This window comes from Sus scrofa, chromosome 2, assembly GCF_054392235.1.
Source record: "Sus scrofa isolate SSC_HxYL_T2T_F1_AM1 chromosome 2, Sscrofa_HxYL_maternal_Yorkshire_Landrace_v2.0, whole genome shotgun sequence".
NCBI classification, from domain to species: Eukaryota; Metazoa; Chordata; class Mammalia; order Artiodactyla; family Suidae; genus Sus; species Sus scrofa.
This window is the reverse complement of record NC_139384.1, coordinates 112,647,742-112,664,311: the sequence shown is the minus strand read 5'-3', so window position 1 is coordinate 112,664,311 and position 16,570 is coordinate 112,647,742. Positions and strand designations below refer to the sequence as shown.

General features: G+C 35.9%; 1 protein-coding gene across 9 annotated transcripts in view; it reads left to right on the top strand.

Annotated features, from left to right (window-relative positions):
* Positions 1 to 16,570, top strand: part of SKIC3 (SKI3 subunit of superkiller complex) — an 84,130-nt gene that overhangs the window by 45,556 nt on the left and 22,004 nt on the right. For all 9 annotated transcript variants that reach the window (XM_085014087.1, XM_021084547.2, XM_085014084.1 and 6 more), the window contains 8 exons: positions 2,230 to 2,323; positions 4,535 to 4,612; positions 7,051 to 7,175; positions 7,981 to 8,104; positions 11,950 to 12,171; positions 13,260 to 13,332; positions 16,184 to 16,237; positions 16,418 to 16,529. In XM_085014087.1, coding sequence (XP_084870213.1) covers positions 2,230 to 2,323; positions 4,535 to 4,612; positions 7,051 to 7,175; positions 7,981 to 8,104; positions 11,950 to 12,171; positions 13,260 to 13,332; positions 16,184 to 16,237; positions 16,418 to 16,529 — 882 coding nt within the window. The remainder of the gene's footprint in view (positions 1 to 2,229; positions 2,324 to 4,534; positions 4,613 to 7,050; positions 7,176 to 7,980; positions 8,105 to 11,949; positions 12,172 to 13,259; positions 13,333 to 16,183; positions 16,238 to 16,417; positions 16,530 to 16,570) is intronic.

Below are 16,570 nucleotides of genomic sequence, written 5' to 3'. Positions count from 1 at the left end.
ATACTGAGGTTGCAGAGATGGGAGAATTAAATGAAGTAATATGCTTTAAGTTCCAAACTCAGTGCCCACTTTAACACCTGATCTTTCTTCAAGATACCAGAAAAGGATAGAATGTTGAAGTTTAATTAACTCTGTTATAATAATTTCCTTTCTTTCTTAATAAAACTGCCGTTGGGTTTTAATCTCAGCTCCACCATTTACTAGCCAGGATGAAACCTTAGACTTACTACCAAACTGACTTTTAGTTTTCCTACCTATAATACAAGAGTGGAAGTATCTATTCCTTAGGGTTTCAGTGAGATGATACATGCAAAATCTTATACAGAATACCTGGCATATCCTACATGCTTAAGAAATGTTAGTTTCTTTAGCATTTTATTTATCCCTTGACAGAATTCTAATAAATAAGTAAGGATTTTAAGCAGGAATATTGACAGTTGAATAATATGAAGAATCAGATAAATCGAAGAGTAGAAGAGAAGATGCCTCTTCATAGTATGCAGAATGGTAGGACTCTTCCTGCATTGAGCCTGGGGCACTTGAGTATAGGGCAGTTCGTTTGTAAACATCAGCAATTTGGGACATTAGCATATTATGCAATGTGCCCAAATAAATGACTCTAATGAATACTTAGAGCCTTTGAGAAAGTGTATGATCAGAAATTTTATTGATAAGTTTCCTTATAGAATGGGAAATGTTTGTGTAGGATTTACATAAAGAGGTAAATTTTTAGTTTTCTGCAAAATTCAGATACCTTGAACAACAAATCATTCCCTAAAAGTTTTAGATTTTTGAGTCTATATTGGAGCCATGTCATATACTCATTTAAAAAATTCAGCTATATGTGTTTGGCCAAAAAAAAAATATTCTGTTAGAAACAGAAAAGAGAGGGCGGGACAGGAGAGAATGCAGAAGAATCATCTGTCCTGCTGACTGTTTGCCTCAGGGTGAGTGTGGATGAAGGGCATGGCTTTCCTTTTACTCAGTTTGACTCAATTTGGTGACCTTGTGCGATGACCTAAGGATTTTTCAATAATCACTTTGTTTGTGTGACTTTCACTTTATGCTTTGACAGAACCTGGCCATTACATAAGATGTGATTATATTCTGTTTTGTTAAACAATTTAAGAAGTTCGACATATTGCTTCCCAGCACAACTTAAGTTGACCACATGTGTTTCTTTCTCTTTTGTGCATTAGATACATGTTGTTTTTTGACATTAGAATTCCAAAATATTGCATTGAAAGTGCCCAAATCATCTTCTGTTTCTAGTGTACAACACTGAATTTTTTTTTTTTAATGCACGGAAGTTGGAATAGAACCACCAAGAGAAAGTGTTGCTAAATTTAATCACAAGAAGGTTTATGCACTTAAACAACTGAATTTCCTTATAAATCAAATGACTAGTTTTAACATGAGCTACAATTTCAAATTATACCTTTGGGAATAAAGATGTTTAAACTTTATTTATTTACTTATTTTTTATTTTTATTTTTTTTGTCTTTTTGCCATTTTCTTGTGCCGCTCCCGCGGCATATGGAGGTTCCCAGGCTAGGGGTCCAATTGGAGCTGTAGCCACCGGCCTACTCCAGAGCCACAGCAACGAGGGATCCAAGCCTCATTTGCGACCTATACCACAGCTCATGGCAACTCCGGATCCTTAACCCACTGAGCAAGGCCAGGGATCGAACCCGCAACCTCGTGGTTCCTAGTCGGATTCGTTAACCACTGAGCCACGCCGGGAACTCCAAAAATGTTTAAACTTTAAAAAATAGGTAAAAATCGTATATAACTATAGATGTTACTCATTAATTTAAAAGAGTTACAGGAGTTCTTGGTGTGGCTCAATGGATTAAGAGCCCAACACAGTGTCCATGAGGATGCAGTTTCCATCCTGGCCTCTCTCAGTGGGTTAAGGATCCAGCATTGCTGCGGGCTGTGGCATAGGTTGCAGATGCAGCTCAGATTGGATGTTGCTGTGGCCGTGGTGTAGGCTGGCAGCTGGAGCTCCGATATGACTCCTAGCCTGGGAACTTCCATGTGAAAGCTATAAAACGATTACTGGTAATTGATAGTCAAGATAAAAATCAGGCTACTGTTCTTAGCAATGCCAGTGATCTCAGGAAATAATCTTGTGTTTAAACTATTGAAAACACTGAAAATAAAACTAATATTTTACAAACACAACCTTTAAGCACATGTAAAGGAAAAGTATTTTTGGATTTCCAGAAAGAATTCAGAATTATGCTCCAGCTTTCACCATGCTGGGTTACTTAAATGAACATCTACAACTGAAAAAGGAAGCAGCAGATGCATACCAAAGGTAAAGTCTCCTTTGAGATGTGGTCCTTATTTGTCAGTTGGCCTTTTAAAAGTGTAATCTCATGTTTATGAAGAAAGTGCTAATATACATGTTCTAATTATTTTCCTGATCTTTCATTATTTATTATTACATTTCGAAAGTGAAAAGATACCAGTTGTACATTTTCAGTTGTATTTTGGTTTCTTGTGCTCAACCTGAGAGAGAGAGAGGAGAAAAAAATAAAAACCAAACAACAAAACCTCTCAGATTTATTCTAGAAAAATCTGTCTCCTTTAGACTTTGTCTTGCTTTTTTACATACATGTATTTATTCAGAGAATAAATGAGATTTGAGAAATGAGAAAGTACATGTTTGAGTCACTTTAATGTCTACAGCATTCACTCGGTAAATATTTGTTGAACTGCTTGCTGTGTGTCAAACAGTGTCCTTGGCACTGGCAATTCAGCAGTGAATTAAAACAAACACAGGTTCCATTCTCTTGGGGCTCATGTTCTGATGGGGAGGAGACACATGATAAGCTAATAAACATCTGTGATGGTAGCAGTTGCTAAGAAGGAAAATCAAAGTAGAGGGCCAGCTGCTAGACAGGCAGGCAAATTTGAAGTAGGTTTAAGAGGGAGGTAGGTTTACTAAGGAAGCATTTGAGACCTGGCCTGAATGAAGCGAGGCCACAAGCCATTTGGTTATCAGGGGAAGAGCATTCCAGGCAGAGGGAACAAGCAGAGCATGTGCTCTCAGACAGGAGTGGATTTGACCTGCCGAAGAAACAAGGACAGAGTGCTGGAGTGACACGACCAGCCAGGAGAGTGGTAGGAAATGAAATCAACTCGAAGTTTTATTCTCTACAGATTACTTGGTCTGCAGTAAGAAAATCACTATTGATCTCATGAGTACTAGATGAAAAGTTAAAAGACTTGCAGTGCCTGACCTCTGAGGCCCATCAGTGCCCTAAATCAAAATAAATAGATACTTAGAAGAAGCCCTGTCAGATAAAAAGCCATCGAGATATCCCACATGCTTTGCCATCCTTGTATAGATCTCTGTAGTTCAAAGAAGTAATCACTGGATGGTACTGGATGCAGTATAATCAAGAAGTTGTTTTGGCAGGTGTGTGTGTGGAGAGAGATGTGTTTAAAACCCACAATTTTATTTTTTTCAAAGTCATAATAGAGTTAACAGTAAAGAAATTGTATAAATATGATAGAATACAACAGTGAATGGGATTTTTAAATGGAGAAAACTAGGCAGCTTTAGAATCCTTGCTGCTTTTTTTGGTATACATTATAATCACAGATATTGTGAGTCTAACACTGGTTGTAACTTTGCTTAAAATGGCAACTCCACAGTCACTTGGTTATGGACCACTCTTTTTTGACTGATCTTCACTGTTGTTTTCTGCCTTAAACAAATATTTGAAACTTGAAACTATAAATTAAGTGTAAATCTAACCAGAGATACAGTTTTTAATGTAATACCATCTTTTAGACTTTTCTGGCAGATTCCCCCCCCCCCCCCAATAACATCAGGAGCATTAAAAAGCTTTTCTTGGATATTTCTCCCTGGCCAATCTCTGAACAGAAAAAACCATCCTATTGAATATCCAACTCCTTTAGTTGTTGTGACGTTTCCCTCCTTGTTAAAGGGGACTGAGCAGGAGAAGATGAAAATATGGGCTGTCAGCATGTTGTATTTATTTTAAGCCTGTTGGGACTCCTGGCGACTCATTTACTTCTCTGAACTCAGTATTGCCTAAATATTTTTCTGTACGTAACAGGTAAAGGCACCTGAAAGCACTCACTTTCCTGGCTTCCTACCTCAAACTACTAGTATATAAATAATTTTAAGAGTAGTCTATGTACTTCAAATTCTATATACTTCAAATATGTTGAAACTTTAAAACATTAACACAGTTGTTTCCCATATTTAGATGAAAAATTTTGCAGTATTTAAAACACAAATATGATACAGATTTCACTTAGTAAGGAGACACTTTATTAAAGTTATTTTCCTGACGATCTAAAATCTAACTATGAAGTGCTTTTGTGGTAAAAGTTTAATAAAATATGAATCAGATGTTACAGGTTTCGTTAAGTACCGTAATTTGTAGAATTGAAAGAAGAAAACAAAAATCTGTAGACTCAGTTAAGGAGGAAGAGTAAAAGAATGCTCTTGCACATAGATAATTTAAAATACCTTGTCCTTTTTTTAAAGGGCAATTTTGTTGTTACAGACTGCAGAAGACCCAGATACTTACTATGTTACAATGAGAGATTATGGCAGATTACTATGGTAAGCATATTTGTGAATCTGTTTGATTTTTCTGGTGAAAATTCTGGATCTAGTGAGGTGATAACCAGTATCCAGAGTAGTGGAATGTGTATAAATGAGTGGGAGGATGCCATTCCCCCAGGTACATAATTCCCAATATCGCAGGCTGTGTCAGCAGTGTCCTGTCGCTGTAATAACATAGCACCTTTGTGTGTAGTATGTTTAGAACTGATGGTTGTGGACTAGACAGGAGAACATTTGGAAGAAAGGTAGTTACTATTTCTCGTAGTAGAAGCCTAGTTAATTGGAAGAAGATTAGATGTATTCTCATTTGATGTCTGTTCTTAAACTGGGAGTATATCAGGAGTCCAGAAACCTAATAAAACTTTCTTCAGATTCTCAAAGACTTCTAACCTCAAAAAAATAAAAGTTAGAAACAATTGTTTCAGAGGATAGAACTAGGTGCAGAGAATAGGAGTGAGTGTTAATGGGAGGAAGGTTTTTGGCTCAGGTTAAAGAGACATTCCTCAAATTGGGAGCCGCCCCCAAATTGAATGTACCAGTTTGAAACACATTATTAGAACTATCGTTTAATATTTGGGGATTGGTACCTACATCTTTTAAGGAGCTACGCAGTAGAAGTCCAAGGTACCAGTTTTTTTCTTTCATAACCGTGTAACTGAATTGTATCTATAGACAGAAAATTTTTGTTTTGATTGCATCTCCTTTTACTTTTAAACTGCTGTATTTAGGAGTTGAGAGCTCTGTAATTCCAAGATTTTCTTGTAAGAAACTGTATGGAACAAAGTATCTGTTCTCCTTAGTCAGATGTTTCATATAATGTAACTATGTTAGAAGAAAATTTATACCTCTTACTGAAAATAGGACATCTAATTTCTTTTAAATTTGTTTTTATTATGAAATGTATTAAACAAAATACAGTAATAGAGCATGGAGCATAGTTTAATGAATAGTCACCATTCAGATATAACAGATCTTGAAATTCTGTTGTTAGGCCTCAGGTTTCTTTTTCAAAGGTAAAAGTTATAAGTGAAGTTGAAGCCCCTTCATGTCCCTCTCTAGTTCCATTCTGTTGTCTACAAAATTAATCAAGTGTTTGAAGATAATGTTAATTAAAATATACTTTCTGAAGTTCCCGTTGTGGGGCAGCGGAAACGAATCCAACTAGGAGCCATGAGGTTTCGGGTTCGATCCCAGGCCTTGCTCAGTGGATTAGGGATCTGGCGTTGCCGTGAGCTGTGGTGTAGGTCGAAGACTTGGCTTGAATCCACGTTGCTGGGGCTGTGGCACAGGCTGGCTGCTACAGCTCTGATTGGACCCCTAGCCTGGGAACCTCCATATGCCGCAAGTGCTGCCCTAAAAAGCACACACACACACACACCAGTTCCCTGGTGGCCTGGTGGTTTAGAACTTGTCATAGTCACTGCTGTTTGTGTGAGTTTAACCTTTGGTTGGCCCTGGCAAATTTTGTATGATGGAGGCACAGCCAAAACAAAACAAACAAAACTTTAAAAATACATGTATAGCCACAAGCAATCTAAGGTAGTCCTCTTCCCTTCATTAAGTATTTATCAGAATTTGAATTTATTGATAAATTCTTTCACCTTCATAAAACTAATTTATAGAAGCAAAGATTACATGTATTTTTAGCTCCTATCCACACCCCAAGATTAAAAAGATTTTATAAAAATATTTCTAATAACTCACTAAAAATAGAAAGTTTCTGATTATAGTGATATAGATATCAGAAATAAGAATCTCAGAGGTACAGTAAGTCTATTCCAGGTGGTGGCAGCTTCTCTTCATTTTTAAATAAGTTTTGTTATTGTTATTGAAGAGTATTCTACTTTAGTATCCTGTGTAACACTTTTTATACCTATTAAATACAGAAAAGATAATGTATAGTATCATCCATGGAATTTTAGTATATCTCTATGCCCTCCAAAAAAATGGATGTGCAAATAAACAGTTTACACAAAGGCTAGGTTTGATTTTAACCTGTTAAACTTGTCAAAAATACTAGAACCATGCTCAGAGGGTAATATTTAACTGATGTATTAATATTAAAAAGTTAGACTTCTGTATGAAAGTCAACTTGAAATTATTTTTAAAACTTAAAGAGTTTGTTTGTTAAGTTTATTGCTTATAAAATTAGAATAAAAATATTAAAAATGAAAAAAAATTTGTAATTAACAGAACTGGTCATTTTCACATATAATTTAAAAGAAGCAAAGTGTGAAGTTAAATCCACCTAGTACATCCCGTTTAAAATAAGTGATATGCTTTCTATTTTAATGTAAGTCTCTTCTGCAGCTTTAACACTGATAGATGAAGTAGCTTAAGTTGTTAAAAAAACTGAGCGTGATAATATTTCTACATTTTGATGACATAAGCCAAAGTGATTTTTGATATTAAAAGTAACATATTTTGCTTCTTAGTTCCATTGGTGAATATGATAAAGCTATCCAAGCTTTTAAGTCAACACCCCTTGAGGAGTTAGAAGACATCGTAGGTTTCGCATTGGCTTTATTTATGAAAGGTCTGTATAAGGAGAGCAGCAAAGGTAAGTATGTTGCTTAAAGGGTACATCTTACTTTTTCAGAGCTTAGTAGAATTTAATCATAATGAGTTTACGTAAGGTACAATGTAATATTAAGATGGGGCTAGTGGTTGCAGTGTTTATTAAATCTCAGTAGGCATGAGGAATGATACTAGGTACTTTTTTCCTCTCATTTAGTCCATGATCATAATGAATAGTCCTTCTGGCAGTATTATGAACTAAGGATTACCTTTATTATTCGTATGAGGAAACAGAGGCCCAAGATTACTTATGATACACATATGAGGTAGCTTTTGAAAGTAGGTCTTTACTCTTCCACAGTGTTTCAGTGTACATTTCTTATAGAGGAAGACCTTAACCATTGCTAGTAGTAATGTCTTTCAGTTTCTCCAAAAATGCTTATTGAGTGCATTTTCACAAATACGGGCCCAGCCTATGTGTATGCAGCTCATTGTATGTATTTACTGCCTAAGGGAGCTGCTGGTCTATGCATGAGAGTTTGGTTGATATCTCAATGACTGTAGGCTTAAACTTCTTTTAAAGATAGTGACCCAGATTTCTGTATAGATTCTGAAGATGCACCTTGGAAAGTGTCACATAACAAGCCTAATGATATCCTCAGAATCACCTTGGAACTACTAAACCAAGTTAGATTATTATAAGTTTTTATTCCATCCATTTAGGAGCAAGAGAATAATGAGACATAATTTTGGACTTTTATGAAAAATAAGATTAGGAAGGGAAAACTCTTCCTGTTTGTCAGAATTGCTTTTATATTGTTTTGTTTTTGTTTCCAACACTGTAACAGCCTATGAGAGAGCCTTGTCTGTTGTTGAATCAGAGCAAGACAAAGCTCATATCTTGACAGCTCTGGCAATAACGGAGTATAAACAAGGAAAAATGGATGTAGCTAAGACATTGCTGTTTAAATGGTATGTATATTGACATCAACACTTAACATGACCAGATACTTAAATATTGGGTTAAAATTTGGTGCAATGTCAAATGGAGTTCTTAATGTTTTATGAACTTTTTGGTGAACAAAAAGGATTGGACCCACTGGTACTGAACTGACAGTCATAGGTGGAGATAAAGATCATGCATAAATCTTCCTCCTGGATCCATCCAATTCTTCAAAACCATTCTGTAGTCTGTGTTTATTAATTATTTTTTTAAAAAGAAGAATTGATCACCTGATCTGGTAGGATCATAAAATTTTAATAAAGTCAGTCTTAACTGGGTTTTTTTTTTGGTCCTGTGGCTTCCCCAAAAAGTTTTTGCCTCTTCCCTTTTCAAGTTAATGTAATAAAGTTCATTTAAAGTTGAGTCTTCAGCAATAAATATGTTGGTATAACTTGTAACTATTTCTATGTTTTTGAAAAAATTTAGTAAGTCTCTGATAACTGTGGTTATTTATATCATATTTTTTGACTTCTTGGAAAAAATTTTTTTGAGAAAGTCGACCTTTATTCCTTCAAAACCAGAAGATGATAAATGTATGCAATTGGACAGTGGTTATCAATGAATGCTTTTTTTTTTTTTTTTTTTTGCTTTTGCTTTTTAGGGCCACACCTGTGGCATGTGGATCAGGCTAGGCTAGGGGTCAAGTCGGAGCTTCAGCCAGTGGCCTACACCACAGCCACAGCAACATGGGTTCTGAGCTATGTCTGCAACCTACACCACAGCTCACAGAAACGCCAGATCCTTAACCCACTGATTGAGGCCAGGGATCAAACCCGCATCCTCATGGATCCTAGTTGGATTTGTTAGCTGCTGAGCCACGAAGGAAACTTCCAATGAGTGCTTTATAAGGCATTTTCAGTGGTATGAATCCTCATTAGTACAGAATTTTTCCCCCCTGCAGGAAGATTAGATCCATGTCCTGTGTCCATTAAATGCTAATAGCACCCCTCAATCATTGCGAAAACTGCAAAAGTGCCTACTGTATCTCCAAATTATGTTCCCTTCAAAGGTAGGGGAACAAAGATAACTTGTGTATGATAAGCTCAATATTAGTTTATTCATTGTGACACTTTGGTCCCTTCCTGACTAAAGTAATTTTCTCATGTAATAAATAGGCAGTTCTTTCTCCTCCTCTTAGCTGTTTTAAGAAAACCCATCACAATTTTAAAATTCTTCTACTTTTCATGGATATACTCACGTAATGTGAGTATAAGGCTATACGTAACATGTTTAGAGAATCCAAATTTGTAAATGGCTTGGGGAAAAGATTCATAGATGCTAATATATTACTGCAGGTATCAGGAGCAAAAGTAACTCTAAATTAGACACAATTAGATTAGTCTTGGGTTACTATTTAAAACAGTAACATTGGTAGATATGGGGGAAAATAATAGGATATTATTCTTTTCCCCTTCTCTTTTGAGAAAAAAGCCTTTACCTCTTTTATTGGTGTTTTTGATACAAGGCTAGGTATTTTATCTGATCTATGTTTCTGTCTTTGTTTTTGATTCTCTGCATGTCATCTTTCAGACTTAATACTAATAACTGCTTCCATTCCTGCCCCTTGGTATTCTTTTCTTGGACTTTCTGTGAAAAATTCAGTTATCAGTTCTTTGTTGATCCTGTTTGGCATTCATATGTTGGGAACTAAACAGTGTCCTAGGTGCTTATTTAAGAGGAATATGAGTAAGTTCAACACTTAAGGGGAAAAATTTTGTTACCGTGGTCAAAGAATTTATGATATAAATAACTGCATGTAAAATCTGTAGCATAAGGTACAGCACAGCACGCAGGTACTATGCATTTAGCACATGTTAGCTTGGTGGGATGTAGTCATTTCAGTAATGATTTAGATTTTGTATGTTAATAAATATTAGGGCAGATAGGTTTTCTCCTTTTTTTTTTTTTTTTTTTTTTTCCTTTTTGGGACCACACCCAAGGCATGTGGAGGTTCCCAGGCTAGGGGTCAAATTGGAGCTACAGCTGCCGGCCACAGCCACAGCCACAGCAACACAGGATTTGAGCTGCGTCTGCAACCTATACCACAGCTCACGGTAATGCCACATTCTTAACCCACTGAACGAGGCTAGGGATTGAACCCGCAACCTTATGGTTCCTAGTCGGGTTCATTTCCACTATGCCACGACAGGAATTCCAGGTTTTCTCCATTTTGAACCAAGGCGCAAATTAGAATTTCTTCTACTATTGTTAATATTGGAGTTTATGTTTTACTACTTGCTTTTTTTTTTTTTTTTTTTTTTAAAGTCACAGTGTATTGTTTATGTGGTTATTTGTATTGATGGAAATGATTGTGACTAATTGACATTTTTCCGTATTTGGATGTCTGCATCTATTAGCCCTTATTGTAAAAAAGATGTAAAACTGTGGATGCTTTAAGTACATTTGCTCCCATGAAAATTCATGATGTTGTATCTGTTTGTCAAAATCAAATTCTAAAGAGTTTGTTTCCCCATCCATAAAATGATAGAAAGACAAAGTGATAGGTATGTGTTATCTTATAATTATTCGTTATACTTTAATAAACCTTGATTAAAATTTTTCAACATTCCTTTTTTTATACAATATTCATAATTATTATTAGAAGTATTATTAAATTTGTAGAGAGCTAAAGTTTTTCTTCACTTATTAAGAATTCCTAAGCATTATTGACTTTTACCTCCATACGGCTAAATCAAATTTCACATCTGAAGAAGGAAAAAAAAAGCTGGATGTTTAATACAAAATTTAATTTCTCCTTCAGTTATAAATATACTCACTTGGAATATGGCAATTATAGGTTGTGTTTGTACTTATTATGTATAGCTCTGGTTTCATTATCACAGAGCAATAAGACGAAGCTCTTTAAGAATAACAAAAATGAGGTCTTAGAGTAAGGATTTTTTTTTTCTTTTTTTTCTTTTTTAAGGGCCGCACCCATATCACATGGAGTTCTCCGGCTTGGGGTCGAATTAAAGCTGCACCTGTTGGCCTATGCTACAGCCACAGCAACACAGTATCCTAGCTGCGTCTGCAACCTATACCATAGCTCATAGCAATGCCGGATTCCTGTCCCACTGCTTGAGGCCAGGAATAGAAACTGCATCCTCATGGATACTAATTGGATTTATTTCTGCTGCACCACAACGGGAACTCCTCAGGATTTTATTGAAACTAAAAGTTTTAGCAAAATCATTCTCATTTACCTAAAACTGAGACCCAAGGAAATTGTAGTGTGTATTTGTTTCTAAACTTAGATAAAATGACTAGAAAAGAAATTCAGCTATTGGTGCTCTGTGAAAGGCCATTGGTACTTTTAAATGCTTTAGATATTCAGGGAAATTACTGTTCCTAGAAATCAAGGGTGGAAAAAAGAATCAAAGGGATTTGGTTTCATATTTATCTTAAAGCTGGATTGTAGGGAGTTCCCATTGTGGTGTAGCAGAAACAAGCCCTACTAGGATCCATGAGGACTCGGGTTCGATCCCTGGCCTTGCTCAGTGGGATAAGGATCTGGTGTTGCCATGAGCTGTGGTGTGGGTCGCAGACATGGCTTAAATCCCTTGTTGCTGTGGCTGTGGTGTAGGCCGGCTGTAGCTCCGATTAGACCCCTAGCCTGGGAACTTCCACATGCTGCAGGTGCAGCCCTAAACAGACAAAAAAAAGAAAGAAAGAAAGAAAGAAAAAAAAAAAAAAAGCTGGATTATAGTTTGGTGAATCCTAAGCAAATTGTTTTTTTTTCTAGAAGTTAAATATGTTTTAATAATTACAGACTATTGTACTCATGGGTAACAAGACATTAAAAATACATTTACAGCTCTATCTTAAAAGAACCAACCACGGAAAGCCTTCAAACCCTGTGTGCTCTAGGATTGGCAATGCAGGATGCTACACTATCAAAAGCTGCACTTAATGAGTTACTGAAACATGTCAAGCAGAAAGACAATGATTATCAGAGGTGCCTTCTTACTTCAGCAATTTATGCACTGCAAGGCCGCAGTGTGGCAGTGCAGAGACAAGCATCTAAAGCTGTTCACAGGTAAGTCTGTACATGTGAACTTGGAGTCTAATTATATTTGATGAGGTTATCATTGACATTTAGACTTTATTAAGACTATACAATGAGGTGAACATATATATTTGGAAACCAAATTGTGGTTTTCTGAAATTGTACATTGGATCAGGTATCTGACAGTACGTGTTATTTCACCTATGAGGATTTAAACAAAAAATTCACTTGATACAGGGATTCAGAACAGAAATTTGCCCTTATTCAAACTAAGGCCCAAACCTTATTTTAGTATAAAATCCCTTATAAATTCTCAAATTTGTGATATTGTCAGTTTGTTATCTGATACTTTCTAGTTTGATGGTTTTAGGAATTTTCAGCCACACAGGCATTTATTGATGTATTAAAAATTTGGAAAATTGAAAGTTGTTATCACTGCTAGCAGTGGTGGTTATTTATTTTTTTTTATTTTCAATAGTTAAGTGTTGTATCTGTAGTTTGTTTTCCTTCCACAGTTCTCATAGATTTGTATTTTCTTTGTACACAGTGTATTTTTTTTTTTTTTCTTTTGTCTTTTTTTTAGGGCTGCACCTGTGGCATATGGAGGTTCCCAGGCTAGGGGTCGAATCAGAGCTACAACTATCGGCCTACACCACCACCATGGCCACAGCAACACAGGATCCGAGCCGAGTCTGCAACCTATACCAGAACTCATGGCAGTGCCGGATCCTTAACCCACTGGGCGATGCCAGGGATCAAACCCGAGTCCTCATGGATCCTTGTTGGGTTCATTAACCGCAGAGCCGTGACAGGAACTCTCAGAGTGTATACTTAATTGGATACATTTCTTAATGGAATCTCTTGGCTTTGTAATTATCATGTTGCTGATATTTCTTTCTTATTTTAACACATACTATAGGTATATATAGAAGCTATAAAGTATGTTTTCTGAAAATTCAGGCCCTTTCAACCATACATGGACGATTAATATGAACTTACCTTAGATGTCTAAAAGATTTTTAACTTAGAAACCAGATAAAATGTTGATTTTTTTTGGTACTTTTTGTGGTTAAAGTAACTCCCATCTCTAAGCCCTATGCTTTTAATGATCATTATAGTAACCCAGCTGATCCTGCTCTTTGGTCTTTCTTGTCCCGAGTGGTTGCTCAGTATACTCAACGAAGTGCAAAGGTGAGTAATGTTCTAAATTCTGGCAAAAAGATAAAATAACTTACGATGTGGTAAATAATTTAAAAGTATTAACATTATCATTTTGGAAAATAATTAATACAACAAGAGCATTCTGTTATTTAATGCTATTTTCCATTAGTCATTCAGCAAGTAAGTATACTGAGTTTCTTCCATGTACTCTTTTTTTTTTTAATGATTTTTATTTTTTTCCATTATAGCTGGTTTACAGTGTTTTGTTTTCCATTAAAGCTGGTTTACAGTGAATAGTTTTGTATTGTACAGCAAGGTGACTCAGTCATACGTACATATATACATTCTTATTCTCACATTATTATGCTCCGTCATAAGTGACTAGATGTAGTTTCCGGTGCTATATAGCAGGATCTCATTGCTTGTCCATTCCAAAGGCAATAATTGGCATCTATTAATCCCAAATTCCCAGTCCATCCCACTCCCTCTCCCTCCTTTTTGGCAACCATAAGTCTGCTCTCCAAGTCCATGATTTTCTTTTCTGTGTAAAGGTTCATTTGTGCCGTGTGTTAGATACCATATGATGTCACTTATATCACTTCCATGAACTTCCATGGGTGTTATGGAAGATACAAAGAAGGAGGTGGACTTTTTTGAACATATGTAGTTTATATTAATGATAATAATGTTAAACTTGTAATGTTGCCATTTAATAAGCATTAGCTGTTGTGTTTTTGAATCCCGAAAGATAGTTTTATTTAAAAGCTTCTTAGGGAGTTCCCTGGTGGCCTAGCTGTGAAGCATCCAGTCCAACATCAGTCCAGCATTGTCACTGTTGTGGCTTAGGTTGGATCCTTGGCCTGGAAATGTCCACATGCCATGATCATGGCCATAAAAGCTTCTTAAAGATAAGAAATGTCAGAAGACGTAAATCTAAACATGAAGTCATTGATAAAAGGGATTTTCAGTGTATTTTAGTTCGTAACAGCCAGATATTTTCAGGAGCCTATAAAGTATTTTGTTAGCTTTTGTGGTTAATATATCCTTTTGTAGTTCTTGTAACTATTTGGTAAGCATAATGGTAGTAGCTAGTATGTTTTGAACACGTATTATGTCTATTAATTCTAATATCTGAAGTCTTTGTGCATCTGTTTTATTTCTTATTCTTACTGGTTATCACACTAGCTCTGTATTTTTGTCTGACTGTGTAAACTTGAAGATTATTTGTGGAAGTAATTTGAGGCCTAGGATTAAGGTACATTTCTACAGAAATTGTACTTTTTTCTGCCAGGTACTTGGGAGCTCCACCAATCTGGAACCACCTTAAACAAAGTTTATAGCTTGAGGTTTCTGGACCAGACAGGCTACTGTGTGCCTGGGTTTCAAGGTCATTTGAATCCTGGTTTATCCTGATTTACTTTTAATCTTGAGTGTATATCCCTTGACAGGGGCAGGGACTCAGCTTATTTGGATATGGGTTTCCTATTTACTCCCTCCTTATGTGAGCCCTGGCCTTTAATTCCTGTCCCACTAGCCCACAAGTCCTTCAGACTGAAGATTAAAATTTGTTAGAATCTTCAAATGCAGAATTGGCTTCTCTCTCTGGATTTCAGTTTTCCCTTTTACATTTGGCCTGCTGAGTCATTAATATCTTGTCAGCTGTCCAGTGCTTTTAAGAATACATGCTTTTTATTTTTATCACAGGGCTTCTTAAACTTTTATGCGCAAATGAAACCACCTGATAATTTTGTTAAAATGCAGATTTTAACCAGTAGTTGCAGGGTGAGACCTGATATTCTGCATTTGTAACTGTCTCCCAGATAATGTTGATTCTGCTGGTTTATGGGCCACACTTGAATAGCAAAGTTTTATCCTACAATTTTAGTTGTTTGCAGTGAGTTGGTTTGTTCAGAGAACCTGGAAGATCATTTTATTTTTAGCATTCTTTGTGTGCTAAATATGGTTTTTGAAAACATTTCTGATATACTATTTTTTTTTGCTTTTGTCTTTTTAGGGCCACACCTGTGGCATATTGAGGGTCCCAGGCTAGGGGTCAAATCGGAGCTACAGCTGCTGGTCACAGCCACAGCAACGTAGGATCTGAGTGGCGTCTGCGACTTACACCACAGCTCATGACAACTCCAGATCCTTAACCCACTGAGCGAGGCCAGGGATCGAACCGCAACCTCATGGTTCCTAGTCGGATTCTTTTCAGCTGTGTTACGACGGGGACTCCCATTTCTGACATACTTATGATGTAAAATGAGGAGTATGGTATACTTCTGATTTAATATGAAGTTATTCTTAAAATTCACTTTCTTTTCCAGGTGAAATATCTCACTGAATTTTTTAAAATTAAGGATTTCAAATTGAGTTTATGAAAATATATGATGGTACAAATATTTTCCTTATTTTTAGCATTGAGGCAGTAATGAGCTTCATGATGCTCTGCACTTTAGTTACTCAATTTACGAGGGAGTGTGGACATTTTAAAAATACTGTATTTTCATGAAGTGAAATCATGCTAATTTATCTTACAATAAGTTTTGTGGCCTCTCTTTTTTTATTCAGTTTTTGTTTCATAATCTTGTATATTATTAGAATACTGTATATTTGTTTGTTACTACTGTAAAATCATGTAACTTTTTGCCCTTTAATGAGTAATTTTAAAGCATCATAGAAAAGATTTTCTTTTATAAAAATATTAAACTGGTGTTTTAAAGCAGTTATAATAAGTTGGTACTTAAGGAGTTTCAAAGTTATAAATGGGGTAAAATCAAACTTTTCAGATGACTTAGTGTAAAGATTTTATCAGTCTTAATATTTACTTTTTCGTGAAAGTTATGCATTTATCTAAGTAATCATTTGTTTACTATTTTAGGGCGGTGCCGTAGCAGGAAATGTGGCTCATATTCTGGACTCAAATCATGGAAAGGTTAGTTTGCCCCAGCTCAAAAGAAGTGTTCTATTTGTTAAATAGTATTATTGATGAAAGAGTAATTTTTCTTCTTAGGCCTAGGAATCATATCATATCCAGTATAGTACTATTTTTAGTCACTTTGAAGGTCAGGGAACTATAAAGAGTTGGTTTTCACCCTTCCTTTCTCTTATGTAGAAGGCATTACTGTACACTGCAGTAAATCAGTTGGCTATGGGAAGCAACTCAGCAGAAGATGAGAAAAATACTGCCCTAAAGACCATTCAGAAGGCAGCTCTCCTTTCTCCAGGTAAATACAATCTTATCAATTTCATTATTTAGGATTCTGTC